This window comes from Lissotriton helveticus, chromosome 5_1, assembly GCF_964261635.1.
Source record: "Lissotriton helveticus chromosome 5_1, aLisHel1.1, whole genome shotgun sequence".
NCBI lineage: Eukaryota > Metazoa > Chordata > Amphibia > Caudata > Salamandridae > Lissotriton > Lissotriton helveticus.
The window spans coordinates 1,343,999,603-1,344,024,746 of NC_136065.1; the positions used below are offsets into that span (position 1 = coordinate 1,343,999,603).

Here is a 25,144-nt window from a genome sequence, read left to right on the forward strand (position 1 = left end):
CAGCGCGAGTCAGAGACGCGTCACAATGAGCAACTAAAAAGATCCAAAGAAACTTAAAGTAGCTTTTCATGAAGAGTTTAATGCATGAATCAGAGTTGAAGCACAGCACATCATAACAGGTTCAGGTACAGGTATCATAAAATCAGTTGGCCTGGAATCTGGAACCCAGGATGTAAGATGCAGGCACGCATCATACATTCCAGGCAGCAGATCCAGACAGGGAAAGGCAATGGGACAGAACAAGGCAGAAAGAAAATACTACAGAATGCAACACATCTTACCCCTAAAAAAAACATTAATCCAGATATCTGCTGGGAACACACTTTTGCCTATTGGAAACTTTAACTCTAGAGGCAACTGAGGAATCTAGATGAACAGAACTGGGAGAGGGTAAAAGAGGAAAAACATCAGGTCTCCTCAGGCAAATACCCTGAGTGGAGGAAGGAGAGAAACGTACATTTTCAGGATTGCAAAACTTAGCTACTCTGCGGACGTTCCATACCCTACCGTCTTGCGTGGCAACGCTATTTTTAAAGACTTTAACTATTTTGATAGGAGGGTAAAACTTAGAAAGACCCTTGACGAGAAAGCCAGGCTTTCTAATTCGTACCCAATCCCCCACCACAAAGTCATTATCTTTAGCTTTCATTTTGGAATCAAACAAGGTTTTCATTTGTAGTTGTTTGTTTTCAACCCGTTTGGCCACAGCAGCAAGGTCACAAACAGAGTTATTTACATCAAGTTTTACATCAAGTTTTTTAATCCACCAGGGACATATATCAGAAGGAGGCTCCCTACCCTTAAGGAGCTTGAAGGGACTAACACCGGTAACAGAGTGGGGGGTGATACGATATGTCCACAATCTTTTCCTCACAACATCCACCCAGTTATCATCCGAAGACTGCACAACATTCAAACAATCCTTAAGAACACGGTTAAAGCGTTCAACTTGGCCGTTTTCCCTAGGCTCATAGAGAGAGGTGGTGTAATGTTTGATACCACAAGCACTGAGGAATTTCTCAAAATCATCTGACACAAGTTGAACACCATTATCGGTGACACAGGTTTCAGGAAATCCTTCCCTGGCAAAGACTTCCTTAAGGAAAAGAATGACCGATTGAGAAGAAACAGAACTGACAAACTTGACTTCGGGCCACTTGGAGTGGTAGTCCACCAGAACTAAAGCATACCGAGCATTAAAAGGCAACTGTTTAAATGGACCAGATATATCAAAACCCACTTTCTGCCAGGGAAAGGTGGGCCAAGACACAGGCTTGAGAGGAGCAGAGGTCACATGAAGCATCTTATCACTGTTAACGCAATGCGAACAGTCTCTCACCAGCCTATCCACCATTTTGTCCACTCCCGGCCACCAAAAGCTCTCCCTAATTAGACGTTTCATCGATGACATGCCGATGTGACTCTGGTGAGCGAGAAGAAGAATCTTCTCTTGTAAGGATTGAGGTGGAATTAATTTACCAGACTTGAAGAGTAAACCAGAAAACACTTCAATTTCCGAAGAAACCTGGCAAAAAGGAGCTATATCTGGAGAAATACCCTTATGGGGTGGCCAACCATTCCTGACAAAATCAAACAGATGTTGGCAAACCACATCCTTGCCAAGTTCAAGAAACCATTCATCTTCCGACAATGAAATAAACTCCTTGGAAACACAATCTCCAACAGAGGCAACCACATCGAGGTCAATATCCATCTTTGGAGACTCCTCACAAGGAAACCTTGAAAGAAAATCAGCAGTCACATTACATTTACCAGGAACATACACAATTTCGAAATCATACTCTTGAAGGCGTGAGGACAAACGAGCTATACGCGCAGTGGAGTTCCATCCACCTCCAGGAGATAAAATCCCAACTAAGGGTTTATGGTCGGTACGTAGTACAAAACGATTTCCCCAAACATAATTCCTGAAGTGCTCAACAGCCCAAATGCAGGCCAGAAGTTCCTTTTCAATTACGGAGTACCTTCTCTCCGTGGGAGACAAAGTCCTCGAGGAGAAGGCAACACACCACTCATCCTTACCTGATGACTGACTTAACACACTACCAATGCCATAAAGGCTGGCGTCAACAGTAATAATGCACTTTTTATTGACACAAAAGGACTTTAAAGTAGGAGCATTAACAATTTCCTCTTTGATTTGTTTAAAAGCTTGTTCCTGTTTCTCTGACCAAATGAATTTAGCTGAACTCCTAGTAAGTTCTCTGAGAGGTTCCATTTTGTTCGCAAAATTTTTGATAAATTTGCTATAATACTCGCAAAGTCCTGCAAAAGAAAGTAACTTTTCCTTGTTGTCTGGGGAAGGAGCCTTAACAATAGCATCCACAAGGTTTTTTTTTGGTACAACTCCATCCCCTGAAAGCGAATGGCCCAAATAGTCTACTGTCTTACAAAAAAACTTGCACTTACTAGCTTTGATGGTCAAACCAAACTTCTCCAACCTGGAACAAACCTCCCTAAGGTGACCATCATGCTCAGAGATATTTTTAGAAAAGACAAGAATATCATCTTGAAAGCATTTGACGTAGACATTCAGATCCCTGAAAATGTGATACATTGCCCTCTGGAAAACAGAAGCGGCTGACGCTAAGCCGAAAGGCATTCTTCTAAACTGAAACACACCATGGGGAGTGATGAAGGCGGTGAAATGTTTTGAGTCTTCCGTGAGCTCTATCTGGTGGTATGCAGACCTAAGGTCTAAAGTGGAGAACACACAGGCACCATCAAGCATACATAACATTTCATTTATGTTAGGTAACGGGTGACAATCTGTAACCAAACATTTATTTAACGCTCTCAGGTCTACACACAACCTGATAGTTTTGTCGGGTTTAATCGCCAAAACAATAGGCGAAACCCATTCGGAGGATTCTACCTCTTCAATAACACCATCTTTAACCATGTTGTCAAGCATGACTCTGAGTTCCTCTCTGACACTGATGGGAACGCCCCTCAACTTCTGCTTCAGAGGCACAGTATTAGGTTTGACTTTGATTTTATGCATAAAACCAGTCAATTTCCCAAGTTTCTCGGAAAAGACATTGGGAAAGGCGATAGATATCTCTTTAGACATGGATGCTAGATCATAGTCCCCATCAGTTATAGCAAGAACACATACAGGATCCTTTAACCTAGGATTTAACGAGATCCCCAACTTAGCTTGGTCCCGCCAACCTAGAACATTCACACCTTTGGACGCTACATACATCTTAATGATAGCTGAATTATTTTTAACAATAATGGGGACTTCTTTAAAACCAATAAAACTGATCTTGGAAGTATCAAAATTGTAGGCATCGATATCAGGTTCACACAAAGAATTCACATCAATTAAGTTACCAAATGACTCCACACAGTAATCATGAGTGATTATGGTCCACGGTGAACAGGAGTCTACCATAAGTTCAAGAGTTTTACCTAGTATGTTCACTGAACTCTTAGGAGGAGGCAAAGTATCTGCAAGTGTCACGTCGAACGAAGATTGTATGGAAATTACAATACCAGACTCTCTGACTAGCAGATCGTCACTCTCTCTCTCCGCAACATAAGACACATTACTATTAGCACGTCTGGGAGTGGCATAGGAAGGTTTCTTGTAATCATTAACTGGCTTAATCGAAGTCTTACAATATTTAGAAAAATGTCCAGTGCGATTACACTTATTACATTGTCTATTCAGAGCAGGACACTGTGGAAAAGAAGCTATGTGATCCGGACTTCCACACCTAAAACAATAAAATTGTTTACCTTTGCCCTCGTATTTGTTAGAACTTTGAGTTTTAACATTCACAGTGCTAACCTCACCAGTGGATGTGGACGGGGCAGATTGAACAGAGGCTTTGTCTAAAGATTTGATCCATTTGTCGGACTGTTCTAATGCTTTAGCTGTACTAATGGCAGTTTCTAAACTAGGATCCCCTAAAATCCATAACTGCTCCTGTACTTTTTTGCTTTTCACATGCACCACTATTTGGTCTCTAATCATTTCGTCGGTTATAAGACCAAAATTGCAATGGAGAGAAAGTGCACGTAAAGCAGTTAAGAAATCATCAAAGCACTCATTCTCATCTTGTACTCTGGTATAAAACTTGAACCTGTTTAAGGCTACACTGGTTACTGGTTTAAACCTTCCCTCTATTCTGTGTACAGCCTCATCATAAACATTAGAATCCCCACTAGATCTCACAGGAGGTAAAGTTCTAAAGACAAGTTGTCCTTCTGAGCCAAGACAATGTAAGAAAATGTTCTTTTTCCTTTCCGCTGACATCCTTTCGCCATCCATGGCTTTAAGGTAAGTAAAGAATTCCTCTTTCCACCTAGTCCAGGGGATGGGTGGATCTCCTTTGGTTTGCAAAAACTTTGAAGGTGGGTCAAATTGCATAGTGGCTAGAGAAAGTAAGGGTACTTCCTCCAATCTTTAACTAATGAAAAAAATTTTTCACCAAATAATAATAGACACAAAACGAATAACGTAAATAGGGCTTAACAATAGTTCTTTAAGTGGTACAGTCACCAGTTCGAAGAGAAGAGAGAAATCCTTTCCTTTGAATTGAATGAAAATGCGGCAAAAGTACTTGAAACTGAAATCAAAACGATAATAAAGATAAATCTGTTATTATTTTCCCATCCGGCGTATATATACAGTTTTATTTTACCTTCCGGCGAGTAGAAACGTTTAGGAAGCCTCGACAATGATTCTTATGCGTTGCCGTGTATTCCGTTGTTATGGCAACCAAGATGGCGCTGAGGCGTGCAGCGTGAAGGCAGGAAGAACGCGTCACGTGATCACGCAGCGCGTGATGATGACGCAGCGCGTGTAACGAAGAAGCCTCACAGCGCGCGTCTGCAGAGGAAGTCTCGCGCAAGCAAAGCCTCGCGCATGGAGAAATGTCGAAAAAGGCTTGAAATTGAATAAAAGCAGTTTTATACTTCACCGGATCGCCGGAGCAGAAGCGCAGGAAACATCCGGAGGAGCGCTGAATAAAACGGTAGAAGCGATGCTTTTTGAAGAATCTTTGTAGTTTTCTGTTTTCAGTTGGTAAAACGAAAAGTTTTAAAAATAGGTAGGAAAACACTGGTAGCTCGTAAATTTTCGTAGTTTCGATGTAGAAGCATTAACCAGTGCTGTCAAGAAGAAAAGGCTGATGAATATGTATTACAGGTTTCTTCCTTAGTACGTAGTTTCAAAATGAATAATTCTGCTCCTGTGCTCCAAGGATGGTGGCAGAAATAGTAGGGTTTACCTCGTCGCCAGTAAAAAGATCCAAAGAAACTTAAAGTAGCTTTTCATGAAGAGTTTAATGCATGAATCAGAGTTGAAGCACAGCACATCATAACAGGTTCAGGTACAGGTATCATAAAATCAGTTGGCCTGGAATCTGGAACCCAGGATGTAAGATGCAGGCACGCATCATACATTCCAGGCAGCAGATCCAGACAGGGAAAGGCAATGGGACAGAACAAGGCAGAAAGAAAATACTACAGAATGCAACAGCAACACTTGACACAGGTACGCGAACAGGAGGTACGTCATAAGGAGCAAGAACGGTTGCAGCAACACTATCTAGGAACACGACCAGTCCAAGTACAGCAGGGGACGACGTCCAGTTCACGCTGCGAGGAGCAGCACCGACCGCCTGGGACTACGACGAAGCCTCAGTCCGGGCCGCCCGCCAAGAAACGGCAGACAGTGCGACTGGAACTAGCCCTTCGGGACCCCATGGAGGAGAGCTGCGCCGAATACAGCTATCCCGAGCTACTGAGGGCAGCCCTGCTTGGGGGCTCAGCCACACCACAGGTAAGGGATTGAACACGTCAGACTTATGAGCTACAAGTCCAGGGTGGGTGTTGGAAGTAGTAGCAACTTGAGTGGGTTCAACGGGTATCGCAGGAGGGCCCTTGGGTCTGGGTGCAGTGCTCTCCGGTTTTGGTGGGGTGCTGAAAAAGTCCTTTCCAGTTCAAGGGCTGGAGGCTGCTTAAGCAGGTTATTGGTTAAGCAATGCCCCTTCTGTGATTTGCAGGCATGAGACTCTGCTCTTACTGGGAGCATAGGTGAGTTAATGCTTTTTTTGTGTGATGTTATTGACACAGAAGGGAATCGTGCTTGTGTGCTGAGAGCTGCGGTTTGTGGGCACTGTAAAGTGCAATAACTCAGTGTGGATCTGTGGTATAGAGGGATAATGTGACTTCTGTAGAGAGAGAGACCAATGTCCTCTCACTGGATTGTAAGGCATTGCCAGAGGTGGCAGCCTGATTTATTACTAGAATGGAGCGGAGTCCCTTTACTGATACCGGAGATGAGAAGCCTACTGGCTTCGCCCTTGTCAAGTGATAAGTACAGCTGCACTCTACATTACTTTCCTGTGCACGCACGTGTAGCGTTTCTATGTGGATATACCTTCAGTGTATGTCAGAAATGTTCAAGGAGTTGGTGTGCTGTTTTAAACCAATAGGTACTGCAGAATATATTTTGATATTCTTGTGTAGGTACGGTATATAAAATGAAGGACAAGAGTCGCCTTCCAGATGGGCTAAGTGAACTGCAGATCCCTGATACAGACGCAGCTTTTTAGTATCTAATTAAAGCAGTGTGTGTAAGGATAGGTGACTGGGGTGTCTTTGAAGGACAGTGGTGTTTCCTCTCCTGACTTTTGTTTCACTAAAGGCGCGACAGACAAAAGCTAGCCGATTTGGCAAGTGTAAAGGTTGGTTGTTGTGCCAGTGTTTTGATTAGCCCTGAGAGAAGAAGCATCACAGTCTTTTTGCGACAGTCACCCAGCATCAACAAAACATTTCTGAAAGAGCTGTATGAAGTGTTTGCGAGGTTTTGAATGACTAAAGGAGTTTGCAACCAACAGGGTGTAGGAGGACCTCTTTGATCCAGAGCCTCTGACTAAGAGTTTCCCCAAGGGTGTGAGGGACTATTTACCCTAGACTGTATCCTGATGTGGAGAGTCTGCATAGAAAAGTGGACTGCTGAGTGAGACACATTAGAGTTGTTATTGCAAGCCTCTGCCCAGCTGAGCAGGATAGGATATCTATTGGGGTCAGTTGTCCCAGAGTCATGGAGGGGCTCACTACTGGTACCACTACACAACACGCATTTGCAATGCAATAGGTCTCGCAGTTATGAGACTTTAAACAAGATCTATTGGCTTTGTCAATGTTTCTTAGCCAACAAACTAGCATTGCTAAAGTGCAGCATAATTGAAACAAAAAATAAGCATTACAACACGGACAATGCTGGCTGTGTCACACAGCCTTTTTACATTACTTTCAGCCATTTGCAACATATCTAAAAAACATTAGCAAAGCCAACAAATCTCACATAGGCAACATCAACTGACTTTGCCAATGCTTGTTTAATTGTTGTATTTCCTTATTCCTGAGGCATTGAGACATGCAATGAAGAGAGCTTTCCTGCCAAGTATATAATTAATAACTAGCTTTGGCAAAGCCAATCGGTCTCGCCTATGGGTAAGCTTTTGGCTTTGGTAATCCAGTGGGGTTGGAAAACAGGGGGGTGGAGGTGGTGAATGTGAGTGAGAGCAGGGGGCAATTCTTGATAAGTGTGCGAAACAATATATTTGCATTCCAGTCATAAATTATATTTGATTAAAAAAACTACCTCCCAGTCATTCAGCCATTATGATAACATGTTTATTGTGACAGAAGCAATAACAAGCATTGGCAAAGCCAATAGGTCTTGGCTTGATGACTTACTAGGTTTGTCAATGAATAATTGCTGATGATGCACTGCATCTTCAAAAAGAAGTGCAATGATGCGACATAAATGCTGCCTGCTTCATTGTGTTGCAGCTCATGCATGATGGCATATGCACATGAATGCATCAACATGCATACATGTGCGACTGGAATAGGCAGCCAGCATTTTCTTTTCTTATTTACTAATCCAAGATGGGGACACAACGTGGATGTCCGCACTCTGGGATTGCAATATCAAAAATGAAAAGAAAAAAAAAGAATTTGTTAGCAGAAAAGCATGTTGCGTATAATGGAGCGATCTGGCAGGAAATGACAGTTGCTGGGCCCTCCAAAAGGTAAAAAAACAATAATTAGAAAAGTTTGGTCAGTGGCGGTGCAGTTAACAAAGGGGAGTACTGGCAAGCTACTATAAGAAACGGCACACCGGGGGACGCTGCTGCCCCCCCCTTTCTTACTCCATCAGTAACTTTAGCATGGGTTGTACCGCATTGTAGTCTGCACAATAATTAGTAAAGCCTCGAGAAAAAGACAGTTACAGATCTAGGATTTTTGAGAGATCTGCTCTGCTGTGCCCCTGCCCACTTCCCTCTTCTCGGGTGATTGAAACTGCACTGTCGAAGCCACAAATTGAGTGTGCTTAATTTATTTTATAAATCGCTCACTGCGGACTGACCCGCCTTTAGGCACAAAAGAGAGACAGACAGCAGAGCAGCTTGACAGCAAAGGTTAACGGTACACTCATTCTTTCATTACATGCCTAAAGATATAATCTATGTGAACAGAAAGGTAATTTCACCTATTTGGGCTAAATGCAGTGTTGTTGTAACATTTAAGGAAGCTTGAAAGTATCGACATGTTCTGACATATTTGTATTTGTACTTATATAGCGCATAAGTCACCCGTAGGTCTCAGAGTGCTGGCAGATCCTCAAAAGCTGGGACAGGTAGTCAGACGGTTAGAAAAGCAAGGTTTCACACACAGTGAAAGCGTCCCCCCCAAAACAGGCCTGAAAGGAGAAATAACCAGCCTTATTGTTACATTAGCCCTGGAGAGAGTACAAGGAATAGACTGCGTCTTCCACCCCAGCCAAAGCAGCTGAGGAAAACTAACAGCTAATAGCTTGTTGGAATAAGTGTTCGAGTCTTGAGGTGCAAATATATAAAATTAGAGCAGACGGGGATCTATAGATAAATTATATTTTTTTTAACCCAAGACCTGTGCATGTGTTTGAATTATCATTACTTATGTGGGATTTCATGTTTCGGCGACCTGTGTCGTCCATCTACCAGAGCACCTAGAAGCGGTTCTGTTCATATGTGCATGCTGGGCAAAGAGTGCCATTCCTGCAGGAGGCAAGAATCACAAGCCCACCTGAACTATGTACTCCAGAGGTCCTACGGGCATGTATTTCACACTGGCTTCAGAGCGCAGCAGACCCACTGCAGGCCACAAGAGAAAAATTATAGCTGAAATCGGCAGAATTTGAAAGCAGTCACAGGAGTGGACCCTGCTAGCAAAAATAAGCAGCGAAACTGGGAGAGGAATGGGGCAAGGAGCAATGCTGCGGGAGTTTTGCGGCCGAAATTTGAAAAAAACGACCTTGAGTTGTACTCTTAGCGGTATCTACAAATCTGCTGATTAGAAGAGAAATTAATGTTTGTGTCTTTGTGCCCAGTAAGCGGCTGTTCCAACCAACTCACAATACAGCAATGGTAAACATAATGCAGCACAAACTTGAGCCACAAAGCCAGCTTTATATCTTAGCTCTGTCCTGTTTTGCATGACAATGCTTATTGGAATGGTCACTGCCTAGCTGAAAATACAACATAGTAACAAATAAACAAACAAAAGAGATTCTAACACACAAAAGGAACCTTTTGATCAAATAGAAAACATCAGAGACGCTGATGACAGGAAAAGAAAAAAGAAAAACAAGAGGAGCATGCGGGCAGGCTCCCGGGTTGAAGCTTTACATACACAACGGGAGGAAGGGTGGGCAGTGGGAAGAAGGCACCAAAGCACATCCGCTCGCTCCCGCAGGCAAAACACCTTGGGAGTGAACATTACAGACAGTAACCTGACCCATGAGGAATGCAGCTGCCACCCTGCGTGCCGCTGCTCGCTCTCGCTGGCAAAATGCAGTGGGAGAGAACATTACAAAAGAGGTAGGACATGCACCCTCCTTTACCCATTTGCGTGCTTTCATTATTGAAAGACACACGCAAAAGCCAATCAAATGTGTGGGAGGAGTCAGACCCAAGTCAGACACAAGAAGCCTCGCAGAGCAGCGCATGCACGCTGCTAGGCTCGACCTAAAAACGTTTTGAAATAAACATAGTGCATCTTGGTATATATATTTACTTGACGTATCATAATGAAAATTATTTAAAGTAGGACTGTAACACAGTCTATTTGGAAAATCTCTGATTCCACATCCAATACACCACCAAGCACTGAGTCTCGTAACACAATGAAAGTATCTAGCTGGTCATCATGTACAACACAAACACTTCCCACAGAGGTTCAAAATAAAGATCACACACATCCACATAGTGCAGGTAGCTGTCCGCGTGGTTATGCACGCTGGCCACCCAGACAGGAGTGCTAAACGTGACACAAATGCTATAATATAATACAAAGAGTAAGACAACAAAGCAAGGGACCCTGAATGTGACAAACCTCTGCAAGTAACTGAAAGTAGCCTTAAACCACCCTTTCCCATCTTCATCCCTAAATATGCATCCAAGACCATCAAGCCTAGTGACGCACCTCTTGCCCCACGCGAGGCCTTCAGATATTTAACCCCTCACCCGGAGGAACAATACAACGTGGAGGATCAATTAAGGCCTTCACAGGTGGTAACCGGTGGACAACCCAGCACCAACGGCCCACCTGGTTGGGCACTCCAACATAAGATAGAAACAACCAGTTCACCACATCAGGGAGCGCAGTTGGGACTGCCCTGCCTGGTAGGTCCACCAACTGAGGTACCTGGTAGTCAGCAACCAGGAGTTACACAAAATAACCTCCCACACCTGAACGCAACCAATGTTGAGTGGCAAGGATCGTCAAGAGAGGCAAGACCACCAACCGTGGTTTCAGACAGACAGTGGCCAGGAGACTCCCATAAAAACTTTTCACATCCAATTCATCAGAAACACATGTCCCTGGGAGAAAGGGTACACCGGCGCTCCCCCGAAAATAAAAAGCGACCAGAAATACATGAGCTGCTGTTTACCCCTAGATATAAAGCCATAGGTTCCTTTGAAATCCTGAACAGGTCCAATATCATTCGACTCTTCGGCCACATTGACTCCCTGGCACAAATCACCTCGGGGATGATCGAATGGGTGATGTTCAAGAGCCTGGAGATAGACACTCACGATGACTCCACCATAGTCGGCTTTGGTAATCAGCAAGCCCAACAAGCTGTCCTCCAAGAAGCAATACAACTGGCAGAATGGGGCATAGAAGTCACCGCCTCCAGGGCTCCAAAATATCCGCACGTCCTCAAACCTCATTATGGCCCTCAAGAACCTATCTCTGTCCTCAAAGGCACAAAATCCACCAGTCCAGACGGGGGGTTGAAATCAGGGAGGCCAAGAACCCCGCTAAAAATAAAAATCCTGCTAAAAGAAAAGCAGCACAGTGTGCAGCGGCCTCAGCAAGGTCTGGCTCTCACGGAGGACACATGGAGACAGGGCTCCTAACCCCGCCCACACCTATGAAAACACCGTACGCGTAAATCCATCAAGGGGCCAAGATCGCAAGCTTACCATCATCTCATGGAATATTGCGGGGCTAAATAATATCCGCAAGGACACATCCACTCTTGATTATCTTGCACAGGGGGATATATTATGCATCCAGGAGACCTGGGCGAGGTCAACGGCCCGAATAGCTGGCTTTTACGAATATTTCAAATCAGCAACCAAAAGTACGATCTTTGGTCGCCCGTCAGGGGGTCTTTCCATCTTCGTAAGCCATGCCTGTAAACTTAACGTAAAGGAATTAGATCTGGAGTCACCTGACCTGCAAGCCATCACTATAGAAGGGCTGAGAGCGGATCAAACACCCCGCCCGCTTTTACTAATCAACTTATCTCAACCCAGCAAAACTCCATTCCCCTGGGGGCGTGGCTTGGAGGGCGTCGATGGCGGTCGCAGCTTAGAGGAGCTCCCGCCGGCCCACACGTTATCCGACTGTTATCCTGGCCCCCGAGCCCCGCAAACTACCCTACCTGTGCTAGCAGTGTTCCGGGTGGCACCGAGACCTGTCCGGTGTGCCGCCCCGCTTCTTCAGCTGCTCCGGCGACCCGCACTTGCTGGCGACGAGGTGCGGCCTACTGCCCACGAGTGAAGCCGGGGCCTCGATTTTCGAGACCCGAGACCGTCGGCCGGCGGTTGAGCCGGTCGGGAGAACCCTCACCCGGCAGCATCGGCACCGGAACCCGCGGGGACCGCTGGGAGTGCCTGAATCATCGGAGGCTACCCCTGGGGTGTTCCTGGGACGGTGTGGGGACGCCGCGGCCTGTGTGGACCCCGGGAGACCGGGGCCTCGAGTTTTGCGACCCCGGGCCGGTCCGTGTCTGTGCGACCGGGGGTCGCGGAAGTTGGCTCCTGGGGTCAGTGCGGCACCTGTTGTGAGCGGTGACCGCTGTCATCATCCAGGGGGACCCTGAAGGACTGGGTCGCGGATCGCGCCCTACTGCCCGGTGGCCTTGCAATCTCCACGCAACGTGCGCTCTGAGGCGCGACTCCCCGGGCCTGTTCCCAGGATTGATTGGGGCCGGTGGGACGACGGAGGGAGTCCCCGCTGGATCCTGCCTCGGATACTGGGGCGCTGGAGTGTCCTTGCAGCCTGCCTGGCCCTGGAGACGCCGGGGCCTCGAGTTTGGTGGGCCTTGGCCGGATGGTACTTTCCCTGGCTCCTGGACCGAGAGGTGGGCTCAGAGCAGATAGAGTCCTAGCGATTTGCACGCCACGTCGGTCTTGGTTGGCCAGAGCTGGTGGTACCTGGAGGGACAAGCCTGCTGCCCGGATGGTGCGTGGAGGTCTCCTACGGATAGCCCGAGACGAACTGTGAGTGCCCCCCCCCCCCCCTCCTCTGCATTAGCCGCTGCTTTGCGACTCGGGTGGGGTGTGGAGTGGCCGGGCGGTCGACGGGGCTGGACGTCCCCGATTCCTGGAACCTTCCTCTGCGCGTCCCGGCTCATAGGTCCGGGGTAGGGTCCAGTCTGCGATCCTGGAAGCCCTTCCCTAGTGCCGTGACTATCCTGCCAGGCATTCCCGCTGGGGCTTGCTGCCTGGAGCAGGGCTGCGGTGTTGGTGTGCTGGGGGTGCTCACTGGAGACGGCATTTGAACCCCGACGGAGTTTCCCTGGCCCCCCTGAGTGGCCGTACCTGTTGCATTGCTGTCGACGAGGGGCCCCCCGCTGGAGCAGTGTGGCCATTTTCCTTGCCGCTAACCATGACGAGAGGAGGGGGCGGCACTGGGTCCACCAAGCAAGGGACAATTGATAAATTCACGGGGCCCAGTGGAGGATCCGGGGCCTCCGGTGGTGGCCAGAACGCGGGCCCTGATAATGCGGCCCTGATGGCCGCCATTACGCAGTCCAGAGACATGCTTGATGCCAAGATTGGGGCCGTTGGCGCCGATGTCATGCTGCTGCGTCAAGATCTCCGCAATGCTGTGGCCCGCATCACCGAAACCGAGACTCGGATTACTGGAGTGGAGGACGATGTGGTGGCCCTGAAAAAGAAGGTGGAGGACATGGCCAGGATCCAAAAAGGGCTGGCGCTCCGTGTCGAGGATGCGGAGGGGAGGGCGCGAAGGAATAATCTGCGCTTTGTGGGCTTTCCGGAGGATTGTGAGAAGGGGTCCATGGATTCATTCTTGGCGCACTGGTTGGAGAGCTGGCTTCCCCCGGACGCTTTATCGCGCTGCTTTGTGGTGGAGCGTGCCCATAGAGCCTTGGCGCAGAAACCACCGGCGGGGGAGCGACCGCGTCCGGTCATCGCTAAGATCCTCAATTTTCATGACCGGGATGTGATCCTTAGGGAAGCAAGGGCAAAGGAGGACTTGTCGTTTGAGGGTCACAGGATAATGATCTTTCCGGACTATACCAGGCTGGTGCAGCAGCAGCGCCGATCCTTCCAGGATGCGAAAGCCAAGTTACGTGGACTGAAAATTCAGTATTCGCTGTTGTACCCTGCACGTCTGCGTGTTGTGTTTCATTCCAAGACCCACTTCTTTGACACCCCGGAGGCGGTTTTTCAATGGACAGATGAGACTGTCAGGATCCGTCCGAATGCCCAGCCGGGCCTGAACTCCGGAGCATCGCGTGGGTCATCGCCGGAGAGGGGCGAATCTTCCAACGGGAGCAGGAGACGCCGGAAGTCTAGGTCGCGACGACGCTCCCGATCCGGGGGTGACCTACTGGATGGTGCACAGTCAGATACTGCTCAGTCTGGGACTGGGACCTGAGGGGCGTAGGGCCCTCTCCTATCTCCTGCATGTCCTTCGTTTCTGGCCTGGGCTGGTGGCCATAGGGGTGACACTATTGATTGATGGGCTGGTGTGTGGTGTGGGGTGGTCTGGGCCGTGGCTGGTCCCACAGGGGATGGGCGTGATGTTTATAGTAGTTCTGTCCCGCTGCGCTTAAGCAGTGGGCCACATGTGAGTAATGGGGTTCGGGGTGCTGACCCATGGGCGGCCCATTCCTCCCATGTTTGAGGGGGGCCCAAAGGGGAGGTACTGTTAGTTGGGGAGTGTGAGGGGATCCATTGGCCTGGGGGGCCTTGGGCGCTCTGTTTTGGGCCCGGGGCTCTTTATGCCGCGACAGGTACTTCACTGTTTCATGAGGTATAGGGGTGGGGGAGGGGGGATAGGCGGGGGTTTGGTAGTTGAGGATGTTGTGTGGGTGTTCGGGTGGGGGGGGGTGCAGGGTGGTTGGATAGGGATGCACGTGATTTTTGCTGCTGTGGTTTTTGTACTACTGGGTGCTTGGGCTGGGTCCGGGGATTTCCAGATGCTCTCCCACCGAGACTATGGGTGATTCTCCAGGGGCGGCGCCTGTTAGTGGCTCCATGAGGATTCTTAGCTGGAATGTCAGGGGCATGCTGGACAAAATTAAAAGGGGGGCAGTGCTGCGCTGGGGTAAGAGGGACTCGGCGGATGTCATGTTGCTGCAAGAAACACATATGTTAGGGACGAAGGTGCTGAGTCTACAACGTTTTGGTTATACCCAGGTGTTCCATGCAGGTTTTACCAGGGGGTCGAGAGGGGCGGCTGTCCTCATCCATCGACGCTTATCTTATGTTCACGAGCGCCATTGGCTTGATCCCCAGGGTCGGTTTGTGTTTGTCAAGGGCATGATTGGTGTGGAACCTGTGGTATTCGGCAGTGTGTATGCTCCCCCTCCCCTGCAGTGGTCTCTAGCGGAGCGCCTGTTTGAATTGTGGGCCGATATTCCGGACTGCCTAGCTGTCATAGGGGGTGACTGGAATGATGTGATGGATGGGAATCTAGACAGGCAGAGACTGCAAGTGGCCGCGGGGGCGCCTGCCCCTACTCGTCTGAGAGCTATGAGTGATGGGCTCGGTTGGGTGGATGCATGGCGACATCTGCATGCCAGGGCGCGTGAGTACACGTTTGTGTCGGCGGTGCATGGCTCCTTTTCCCGGTTAGACTGTGTGTTTGTATCCGGGGCCTTCCTCGATAGGGTGCAGCAGGCCGTGATCCAGCCCCGTGGATTGTCAGATCATTCCCCGGTCGCAGTGCGGATTGCACTATGTAAACCCCGTCAGCCGTTCCGTTGGCGGATGTCTTCGTGGCATCTCCAACGGGCGGAATATACGACCCACTTGCGCGGTGCGATAGCCCGGTATTGGCGGGAGAATTTGACCGAAGGCATGGACAGTGTGACGGTCTGGGAGGCCATGAAACCCACGCTACGGGGCGTAGACATCGCCTGGTGTGCTGCCGCCCGTCGGGGGCGTCAGGAGGCCACTGTAGCGGCTGCGGCTGCGGTAAGAACTTTGGAGGGGCAGTGTGGTGACAATGCAGGGGATGTGGCGCTTAGGCTACTTCTCCAGGCGCAGCGTTCCTATGCTTCGATCCTGCTGGACGAGGCTCGTCAGGCCTGGCTGGCCACGCGCAGTAGGGTGTACCAGTGGGGTGACAAATCGTGCACTATGCTCCACCGCCTGTGTCAGCGAACTCTACAGCCGATCTCTCTGCCGGGCCTTACGGACAGGGAGGGGATTGCTATGACGGACCCTGCTGCGCTTGCGGCGAGTTTTGCCGACTATTATAGGGTACAATACGCTTCGCGTGATTGTCTCCCACCGGAGGCGATTGACAAATTCATAGCTGACCTACCCCCCCCGGCATTATCGGATGAGGCCAGGACAGCCCTTGACCTTCCCCTGTCGGCGGAGGAACTGGGCGACGCGCTGGGACAGCTTAACACGGGCAAGGCGCCGGGACCGAGTGGCTTCCCTAGCGAATTTTACAAGAAATTTCATTTGCAGCTGGGACCGCACTATCGGAAGGCTTTGGAGGCGGCGCGAGAGGGTGGTTGCTTGCCGGTCGACTGGCGTCAGGCTGAAATAGTGGTGTTCCTGAAACCGGGTAGGCCCCCTGACAGACACGAGTCGTATCGCCCGATTTCTCTTATTAATTTTGAGGCCAAATTATTGGCTAAGGCGTTGGCAAATCGCCTTCTCCCGTATGTGACGGATCTGGTCCACCCGGATCAGGCGGGATTTATGCCGGGCAGGGCGACAAGGCACAACATCAGACGGGCGCAGGTGGCGGTTAGTGCGATGGGGGCGACTGGGGAGCGGGCGGCGCTCTTACTGGCGGACATCGACAGAGCGTTTGATTCTGTCAGTTGGACATACCTCTTTGCTCTGTTGCCGCGCCTCAACTTAGGCCCAGTTTTTGTCTCGTACGTCCGACTGCTGTACACCGACATCACAGCCTCGGTGCGTGTCTCGGGCGCCATTTCGGAGAAATTCCCGATTGCTAGGGGGACCCGGCAGGGGTGCCCCCTGTCCCCGTATCTCTTTGCGCTAGCCATGGAGCCGCTGGCGGCCTGGGTGCGCATTGATGCACAGCTTCGTGGCTTTGTGTGGAGTGCGAGCCTCACGGACAGAATCGCACTGTATGCGGATGATGTTCTTTTCTTTTTGACAGACCTGGATCGTTCAGGACCGCGTATTTTGGAGATAATGCGTGTGTTTGGGGAAGTCTCGGGACTATACCTTAACCCACGCAAATCGACCCTCTGGTTGTTGGGGGGCCGGCGCGAGGTGTCTCCTTGGGCAGTGGATCTGCAGGTGGCGGTTGGTGGCCTGAAGTATCTCGGAGTCTTCCTGTCGGAGTCTGCCGCTGTTGCCTGGGAGCGTAACATACAACCGGTGTGGGACAGGGTTCAATCCGACGTTAAGACATGGTCACGCATGCCTCTGAATATCTATGGCAGATCTGCTATTTTTAAGATGGTGGCCCTCCCTAGACTGCTTTACCAACTACAGAACCATCCATACAGAGTGGACCCACAGTGGTTCCGGCGTGTGAACTCCCTATTAGGCCGGTTTTTGTGGGCTGGGGGTGCTTCTAGGGTGGCACTGCGGACCTGCTTTTTGTCCACGTACTGTGGAGGCCTCGCGACGTCAGACATATTGTCCTACTATCAAGCCTCTCATTTGCTGGTCTTGAATGAGTGGTGGTACGGGGGCCGCGACGACCCGGCGTATGCCCTGGAACATTTTCTGATGGGAGATGCCACGCTCCATACCCTCTTGTATTCAGCGGGGCGGCGGAAGTCGCTGCCACATGCGACACAAGTGGTCTTCCTGATTTGGAGGCAGGCACTACGTCGAATGGGTTGGTGGGGACGGCTGACGGCCGAAACTCCGCTGTGGCACAACGGGCGACTCCCGGCGCTGGCTTCTTTGCAAGGGTTTGGTGGCTGGGACTCCATAGGGATCTCGTCGCTTGGTCACGTACTTACCGGGACTACCCTTAAGTCCTTTGAAGTGCTCAGCGGTGAGTTTGCGATGCCCAAGACCCAGTTTTTTAAGTACCTACAGCTTCGTCATGCGCTGGCGCCGAGCCTAGTGGAGCTGGACCAGCTTCCAGACTTCAGCCCCGTTGAGGCTAAGCTGTTCATGGGAGACCTTGGGGATAAAAAAGTCTCGAAAATCTACCAACCGTTGGTCACTCACTGCTCCTCTTCCCTGGTGTCGTTGAAGGCCGCTTGGGAGGTGGATGTTGGACCGCTGGATGAGGATGACTGGAGAGAGGCGCTGGAATCCCCCCGGGGTGCGGCTATTGCAGTACGGTTGAGATTCATACAATTTAAATACCTACATCTGGCCTATTACACCAGGGAGAGACTGTGGAGGGCGGGCCTTATTGCTTCCCCAGATTGCCTGCGCTGTGGGGCCGAGAGGGGCACATTAGTGCATACTGTGTGGTCATGTGTGGGCCTGGTCCGGTTCTGGGGTGGGGTGTGGGACTGCCTGTCGGAGGTGCTGGGGTGGGAGCTACCTCGCACACCTAGGTTGGGTCTTCTTCATGTCCTAGATCAAGTGGGTGGTAACGCCTATAAGCGCCATCTCCTGCTGTTGGGCCTTGTTGTGGCCAAGAGAGACCTGGCGAGGGCCTGGAAGAGTGACCGTGCCCCCCCACTTGGCGCCTGGAAGGCGGGCTTAGACTTCCTCATGGGGCTGGAAAAGCCGGTGTTTGAGGCCAGGGGCTGCCCTAGGAAACATTACAAGATCTGGAAGCGGTGGGCGGACTACAGAGACCTGACATTAGATCCTCCCATTGTACCGGATGATGGTCTGTCTGATGATTGAAGCCTCGGGGCCCGGATAGCTCCAAGACACTTAGTGTGTTTTCTCTTGTCTTCTGCAGCTAATTGTGATCACGTGCATCGGGTTAGGGTGGGATAAGGGGTGGGTAGTTGGTACTGTTGGGATTGTGGGGGGGATACAGGGGCGGGTAGGGGTTAATCGAAAGTTTGAGCCATACGTATTTCCTACTGTACTTTGCATATTGTCGTGTTCCCCTGCTCTTGGGGGGCTGTACACTTGATCTGCTTGAACTTTTAATAAATACGGTTTTGAAAAAAAACTCCATTCCCCTCATGTCTTGGAATCACTTACCATTGCCCTGGAATACCTATTAATAAGCCACTTGCACTACGACGTAATCGTAGCTGGTGATTTTAATCTGAGAGGCCTGGACCTAATCCCTGTGGCACCCTCTAGCAAGAAGACAGCTCAACTGATTGAACTTCTAGCAAACTACAATCTGCAATCCACCCACGGGACACAAAAAATGAGCCACCCCGCATGGACCGCCTATCCGACCTTCAGGAATGTCTCTACTATAGATTACATTTTCATCAATGCAGGACTGGCTCACAAACTTTACAATTTTACCGTGGATGACAGAGCCGAAAGCGACCACAGGCCCCTCCGTGCCACATTCAATCTGACACGAGAACAGGCGGACCGCTACGAAGTAATTGGTACGACTACAGGCGAAGAACACCATTTAGTCCTTAAAAGAATAAAATGGTCGACCAACCTTAGCCACAGACTCACGGCATTTGTAGCCAACTGGGCGGCAGTACTAAGGCCACAAGACAGTGAGAACACCGTACACCTATGGGAAATATTGACCAAGGATATATTGAAGTGCCTGGGCAACACTCATCAACCAAGAAGCAGTCAAAAAAACTTCAGGCCAGGTCGCCTAAAAACCCACAGCCTTAATCAGATCAAGTATGCACTCAACAAGGCAGTGTGGGCAAAAAAGAAAGGTATCCACCTGCCAGGGGGGGGCCCCATTGCCGTTTTGCGAGCCAATTACAAAAAGAACATCTGGGAACTGAAAAGAAAGCGGACCGAACAGAACTGGCTGACAGTGTTTTCCTTAATCAAAGGAAAAGACAATAGCAAGCTCTGGCGCTACATCAACAGCTTGTCATCAGGAGGCGCATATAAGGCTAACAGTGTGGCAGGAAAAGTATGGGAACAGTATGCAAAGGGGCTGTATACCTGCGAGCCAAATCGGCCGTCTCACTGCAACACTGGGTGGTTCAAGGCGGCAGCTGCCACCATCAAAACTGAAAGCGCCCTGAACGAAAAATTAAGACCGACCCAACCCGGAAAATTCTCGGAGGCGGAGATAGTAAAGCACATCAAGGCCATCAGAACCGACGGCGCCCCTGGCCCAAACGGGATCCCCGCCAGGTTTTCAAGACTGATCCAGCCTTCTTCGCATCAAAACTCACTCCTTTATTTAACCACTCATTCGCAACCGCAATCTTGCCACTTTCCTGGAAAGGCTCAATCCTTTTCCCTATTCATAAAAAAGGCGACCACTCGAACCCGGCTAATTACAGACTGATAGCACTTCTTGATATTGAAGCTAAGGTATACGCCCGCCTTCTTCTAAAGGACCTGGAGACCTGGGTGGACAAGAACGGTATTCTTCCGCCCTCACAGACTGGCTTCAGGGCTAACTGTTCCACGCTGGACAACATCATAGCGCTTTCGTACCTCGCTAAGAAGGCCAACACGAGGAATAAGCTGCCCCTGTTCTGTTGCTTTATAGACTATTCAACGGCCTTTGACCGAGTGAACAGAAGCCGGCTCTGGGCAAAACTAGAGACCTGGGGTATCCCCAAAGATCTTCTAAAAGCCATAAAAGCACTTTATGAGGGGACCTGGGTCCATGTGAAACTAAGCTCCACAATTGCAACCACAAGAATTGCCACTAACTCTGGTTTAAAGCAGGGGTGTGTTTTGGCCCCCCTACTTTTTAATCTGTACACTGCGGACATGAGGCATGTCCTGAAAGATGCCAACTTAGCACCCCCCAGACTGGGGAAGCTGGTCCTGGGCACGCTCCAGTACGCAGATGATACAGTAATCATGGACCACACCAGGGTAGGCCTTCAAAGAGCCTTAAATAGTCTTGCCACCTACAAGAAGGAGAACGAGCTACGTATCAATGTGAGCAACACCAAGATAGTAATCTTTGGCAAATACCTCCACAAATCAAAAGCATCATGGTCCCTGGGTGAGCACCGAATCACCACGGCCCCATCCTATAACTATCTGGGTACATGGGTATCAGAGAGGGCCTCTGCAGTTAAACACCTGAAGGAGCTTAAACCAAAAATAGACAAAATAATTTCGTCTTTAAGACGTTTAAGCCATGGCTTGGCCAGTCCCTCTGCAGATCCGATGTTGACAGTACTTAGGGCTAAATTGATCCCCGCCATCACGTACGGCCACATAGCCTACCCCGGGGGCTTTTGAGAAAGTGGTCCAAGCGGCCCAGGTGAAAGCATATAAGATGGTGCTTGCTCAAATATTACATTAGAGTTCTGAAATCGCCCGAAAACCCCTTAAAGCACTCGCTAAAAACCATCTTTGACGACGCAGGCTCCCCATGGCACTCCAAGGTGGAACTAGCCATTGAAGTTCTGAAGATCGAGGGAAGGAGCCTGCATCTTCACGAAATTCCATATTCCGCTTGGGCCCAAGCCGTTAAGCGCCAAGTCCAGTCTATTTCCTTTGAGTTTGACCTTTCCTCGCTCCGGCATAATCCACTAACGCTGGCCCTGGACTAGTCCTATATCCCCGGTAAACCCCAACCATACCTGCAAGATCCACTTACAGTCAAAGCAAGACAGAAAATTCTGTTTATGCGCCTTTTGGCCCTCAGGATTGCGGACTTCAACCCAATTTGGGCACGCACGGAGCCACTGCCTGCCGACTTTGCAACTATCTCAGAGAATCCTGTCTACATCTGCTATGTTGCTGTACAAAGTTGGCCAGCGACCGACAGCGATTGTTGCGTCCGGCATTACGAATTGTGGGCCATAGAACATGCAGAGAGGCCTCGGACTGGTGTTTCTCAGAATCCACGGCCTGCTTATTAGCCAGGGTAGGCAAGTTCATGGTATTTAACCCGGGTCGACTAAGGGTCGGATGAAGTTCGCAGTGCGACTGATGATGTCGAACTTTTAAACGTCTCTCAGACTCTAGTAAGCGTGGTCTCATGGTGAATTCAAAACCCTTATTCTTTTAATAATGTATAATAGTAGTGAACACAGTTAGTCTTGGGACAATATAGCTGCACCAATGGTACTACCTGGTTTTGGCCAAGAAGGGGAGGGGGGTATTTTATTTTACTGTATTTTATTGAAGTTTATTGTATTTTATACTGTAATGATTTTAAGTAATCGCACAGTTTTCTAATAAACCTTCTTCAACACGAAAAATCTGCAAGTAAACATGAAAAAGAATCCCCACTATGAAGTTATAAGACTGAGACCCTGCACTGCAAGGGAACATAACAAAGATCCGACCTGTGTAACAAACTGCGCCGACCCCACTGCCCCTACACATGAAAGGACCCCGGTTAGCAGAAAAATGGGAAGAACTCTTCACTGTGGATGCACATTATAGGAATGCCTTCAAGAAGCAAAATGGCATGAACCGGCACTGAAAGGAATGTGTAAGTGGTCCTCTTCTCATCAACATACAGAAACTTGGTGCAAATATTGCATTTGCTCCCCACCACCAATGGACACTGACAAGTACCACGCATCAGACGTTAGACTCACATATTTCAGTGTGGTGATCTGCATCACCGCACTGAAATGCAAAGTCACGCATTAAGGCGCTTCAGCTGTCAAGCCGGGAGTGCTGCTATAATTATAAAGCACCATACAATCTGCAGGGGCTTCCGTTGTGCGCGCTGCTGCTGGCAGGCTTGGGGGCTCTGGCTCAGCTATAGCTCAGTTCAGCTGCTTAGAGAGTGGGCTACAATGTTAAAAGTTACAAGTACACTGATGCGATGCGATACCTCCAACGTCAGAGGAGGACAGGCCAGAGCCCAATTGCTACCTAGTGTCTAGACTGACAAGTGACTTTAGGTGGGTCTGGCTCCTGCGGCAGGAGCGGGTGGGCAGCCACGCAGTTGAGTTCAAAGATGGCTGCTAGAAAAATCGTGAGCAGATCCCCATGGCTGGCTGCGGCAAACAATAGTGGCTTACTTTTGGTAGAGCTTGTACGCCTGTGGCATCCGGCGGCTGCTACCGGACCCGACCCCACCAGCGCCATCATGGCTACATGTGCACAATCAGGGTTGAGCAGCAGAATCATTGTTGCGGAACGGAGCCAGGCAGTCTGCGGTAGTCAGCACAGGCATTGCTTGGGGTCAGCCAATGTGGTTATCCGTGTTCTGAGTCAGGTCAATGTTTATTTTAGATTGATATCACCTCATGGCCTGTGTTCCGCTGCGCCTCGTGTATCTCTCTCTGTGGAGCTTTGGGAGAACCGGTCTCTGTAGCGATTTTATTTATTTGTAATGGAGCCACAACCCCCCTATACCCCCACCTGGTTCTTGACAGCAGCAGGTCTCTCTTCCGCACAAGCAGAGGTTAAAAAAGTCAGACGCAGCACATGAAGGTGGATTCTTCACTTACTCAATTCAGAAACCCTCAGTCTGCCCGGGAAGATCAGCTAGCACAGCACAGCAAACCCCCTCCCATAGGGAACGAATATTTATTAGAGCGTATTGTTAAATAGCGTAGGCTGTACAGTTTTATTCAAGGCGTCCAATTAAATGGCTACTTTCGATTTATTAGGGCATCTTCTTAAAATGCAATGATTGGAAACGGACAGTGGCAAACATAGGTGAACAGCCCACCCAGTTGTTTGTGTAAAGTGTGGATCATGTCAATCACGGTGTTTTCCCATAAATTACAGTTGCCTGCTTTGCTGTGACCTAAATGCTATCTTCGACTCTCAGGTTTCTAAAGCAGCCGTGCTTACTGCTCATGTCGCGGTGAGTAAGCGAGTCACTCAACCGATTATAATTCAATTATGAAGATCTTTCAATCAGCTTTATTTATTTTCTGCAATTTTGGCTGGATACCGATCAATGGAAGTCGTTTATATTTCTAACGCTATGCAGCAATCAACTTACTTTCTCATTATTCATATGGGTGTAATTTCTGATATTTATGTGTTTCCCCCGTCTTCATTGCTTGATTTTGCTCGCGAGACAGTGTCACTCATAGTCACTGAAATGTGACTCATATTTACTCTAAAATTATTGAAACGTCACACATGGCAATCTGAAACCTCGGAAGCTATGTATAAGGCACCCAGGCGATCACTGCAAAAACACTCAGAAAGACATGACAGAAATCCCTCTCTTCTCCCCATGCTGAATGCATACCACATCGATAATAATCTTCTCCAGTCGCCGCTACAGATAAATACGACAAAGGTCCTACCCTCGTTCCCCAGTCCTGATAGTTAACAGTAGAGACCATCTCCTCCAATGCCAGAAAGCGCAAGAGTGCTGTCTATTTTACAGAAAGGGTCACACTGAGACCCAACTAAAGAGCCCTCGCCCTGCCCCCTCACCGTTGGTCATGGCGGCTCGGTCCCGTGAGCGCCGCCCACCGGACTATAGAGCCGGATTACTAGGCCTCTCGAGCACCTCTCGGTACCAAACTCTCCCACACTTCCGGGTCCAGTTGGCAGGAGGCGGAGCCACGCTGACAGTCTGCCGAACTTCACTACGTCACCCAGGAACGCAACGCCGCCTAACGTCAATAGACGCACGGTCGAGTTTTTTTTCTCTATTTAGACCCAAGAACAACGCAAGCTCGGATTGGATGTGAGCCGCTTTCACCTATTGGCTGAGGCTAGTGCAGACCAGTATGCGGAAGCTTACGGATCCTCCTCACCAATTTTCTGATTATACGACGATCAGTTTTGAAGTATGAGTGTAACGAACTGACAAGCAATGTTTTACTTTGCTCTTTTCTCTAAAAACATATACTGCTGGTCTCGGGCGCAACAATACCTAAAGTTGGAGGAGGTGGGCGGTGTTGGGTTGCCACCTGGACAGTTTTATTTACCGGCAGTACCAGTAATTTAATGTCTCGATTGGTAAACAAAATCAGCCTAAGCTGATATTTTTTTCTTGTGGTGTCATAGCTGCCAAGGTTTCACATTGCTATGTGTGACATTTTCATAATTTCAGTATAATTATGAGTAACATTCCAACAAATATGAGTGACACTTTCTCGTGTGCAAAATCAAGCAATGAAGACGAGGGAATCATATAGATATCAGAAATTGCATCCATTTGAGTATAGCTACTAATGTTTCAGATTGCTTATATGTGACATTTTCATAGATTCAGTGGATTTATGAGAGTCATTCAACGACTAAATGTGTGGCACTTTCTTGCGACCAAAATCATACAATGAAGTCTATTGAACTAGACAAATATCAGAAATCACACTCATTTGTGCAAGAAGAAAGTCAAACTCTGCAGC

At 49.0% G+C, this 25,144-nt stretch overlaps 1 protein-coding gene across 1 annotated transcript in view; it reads right to left on the reverse strand.

Annotated features, from left to right (window-relative positions):
• TMEM167B (transmembrane protein 167B) overlaps window positions 1-24,380 on the reverse strand; it is a 103,873-nt gene extending 79,493 nt beyond the window's left edge. The window contains exon 1 of the mRNA XM_078644224.1: window positions 24,222-24,380. Within this exon, the coding sequence (XP_078500350.1) occupies window positions 24,222-24,231 (10 nt within the window). The 5' untranslated portion in view covers window positions 24,232-24,380. The remainder of the gene's footprint in view (window positions 1-24,221) is intronic.
• Between the last annotated feature and the right edge of the window lie 764 nt (window positions 24,381-25,144).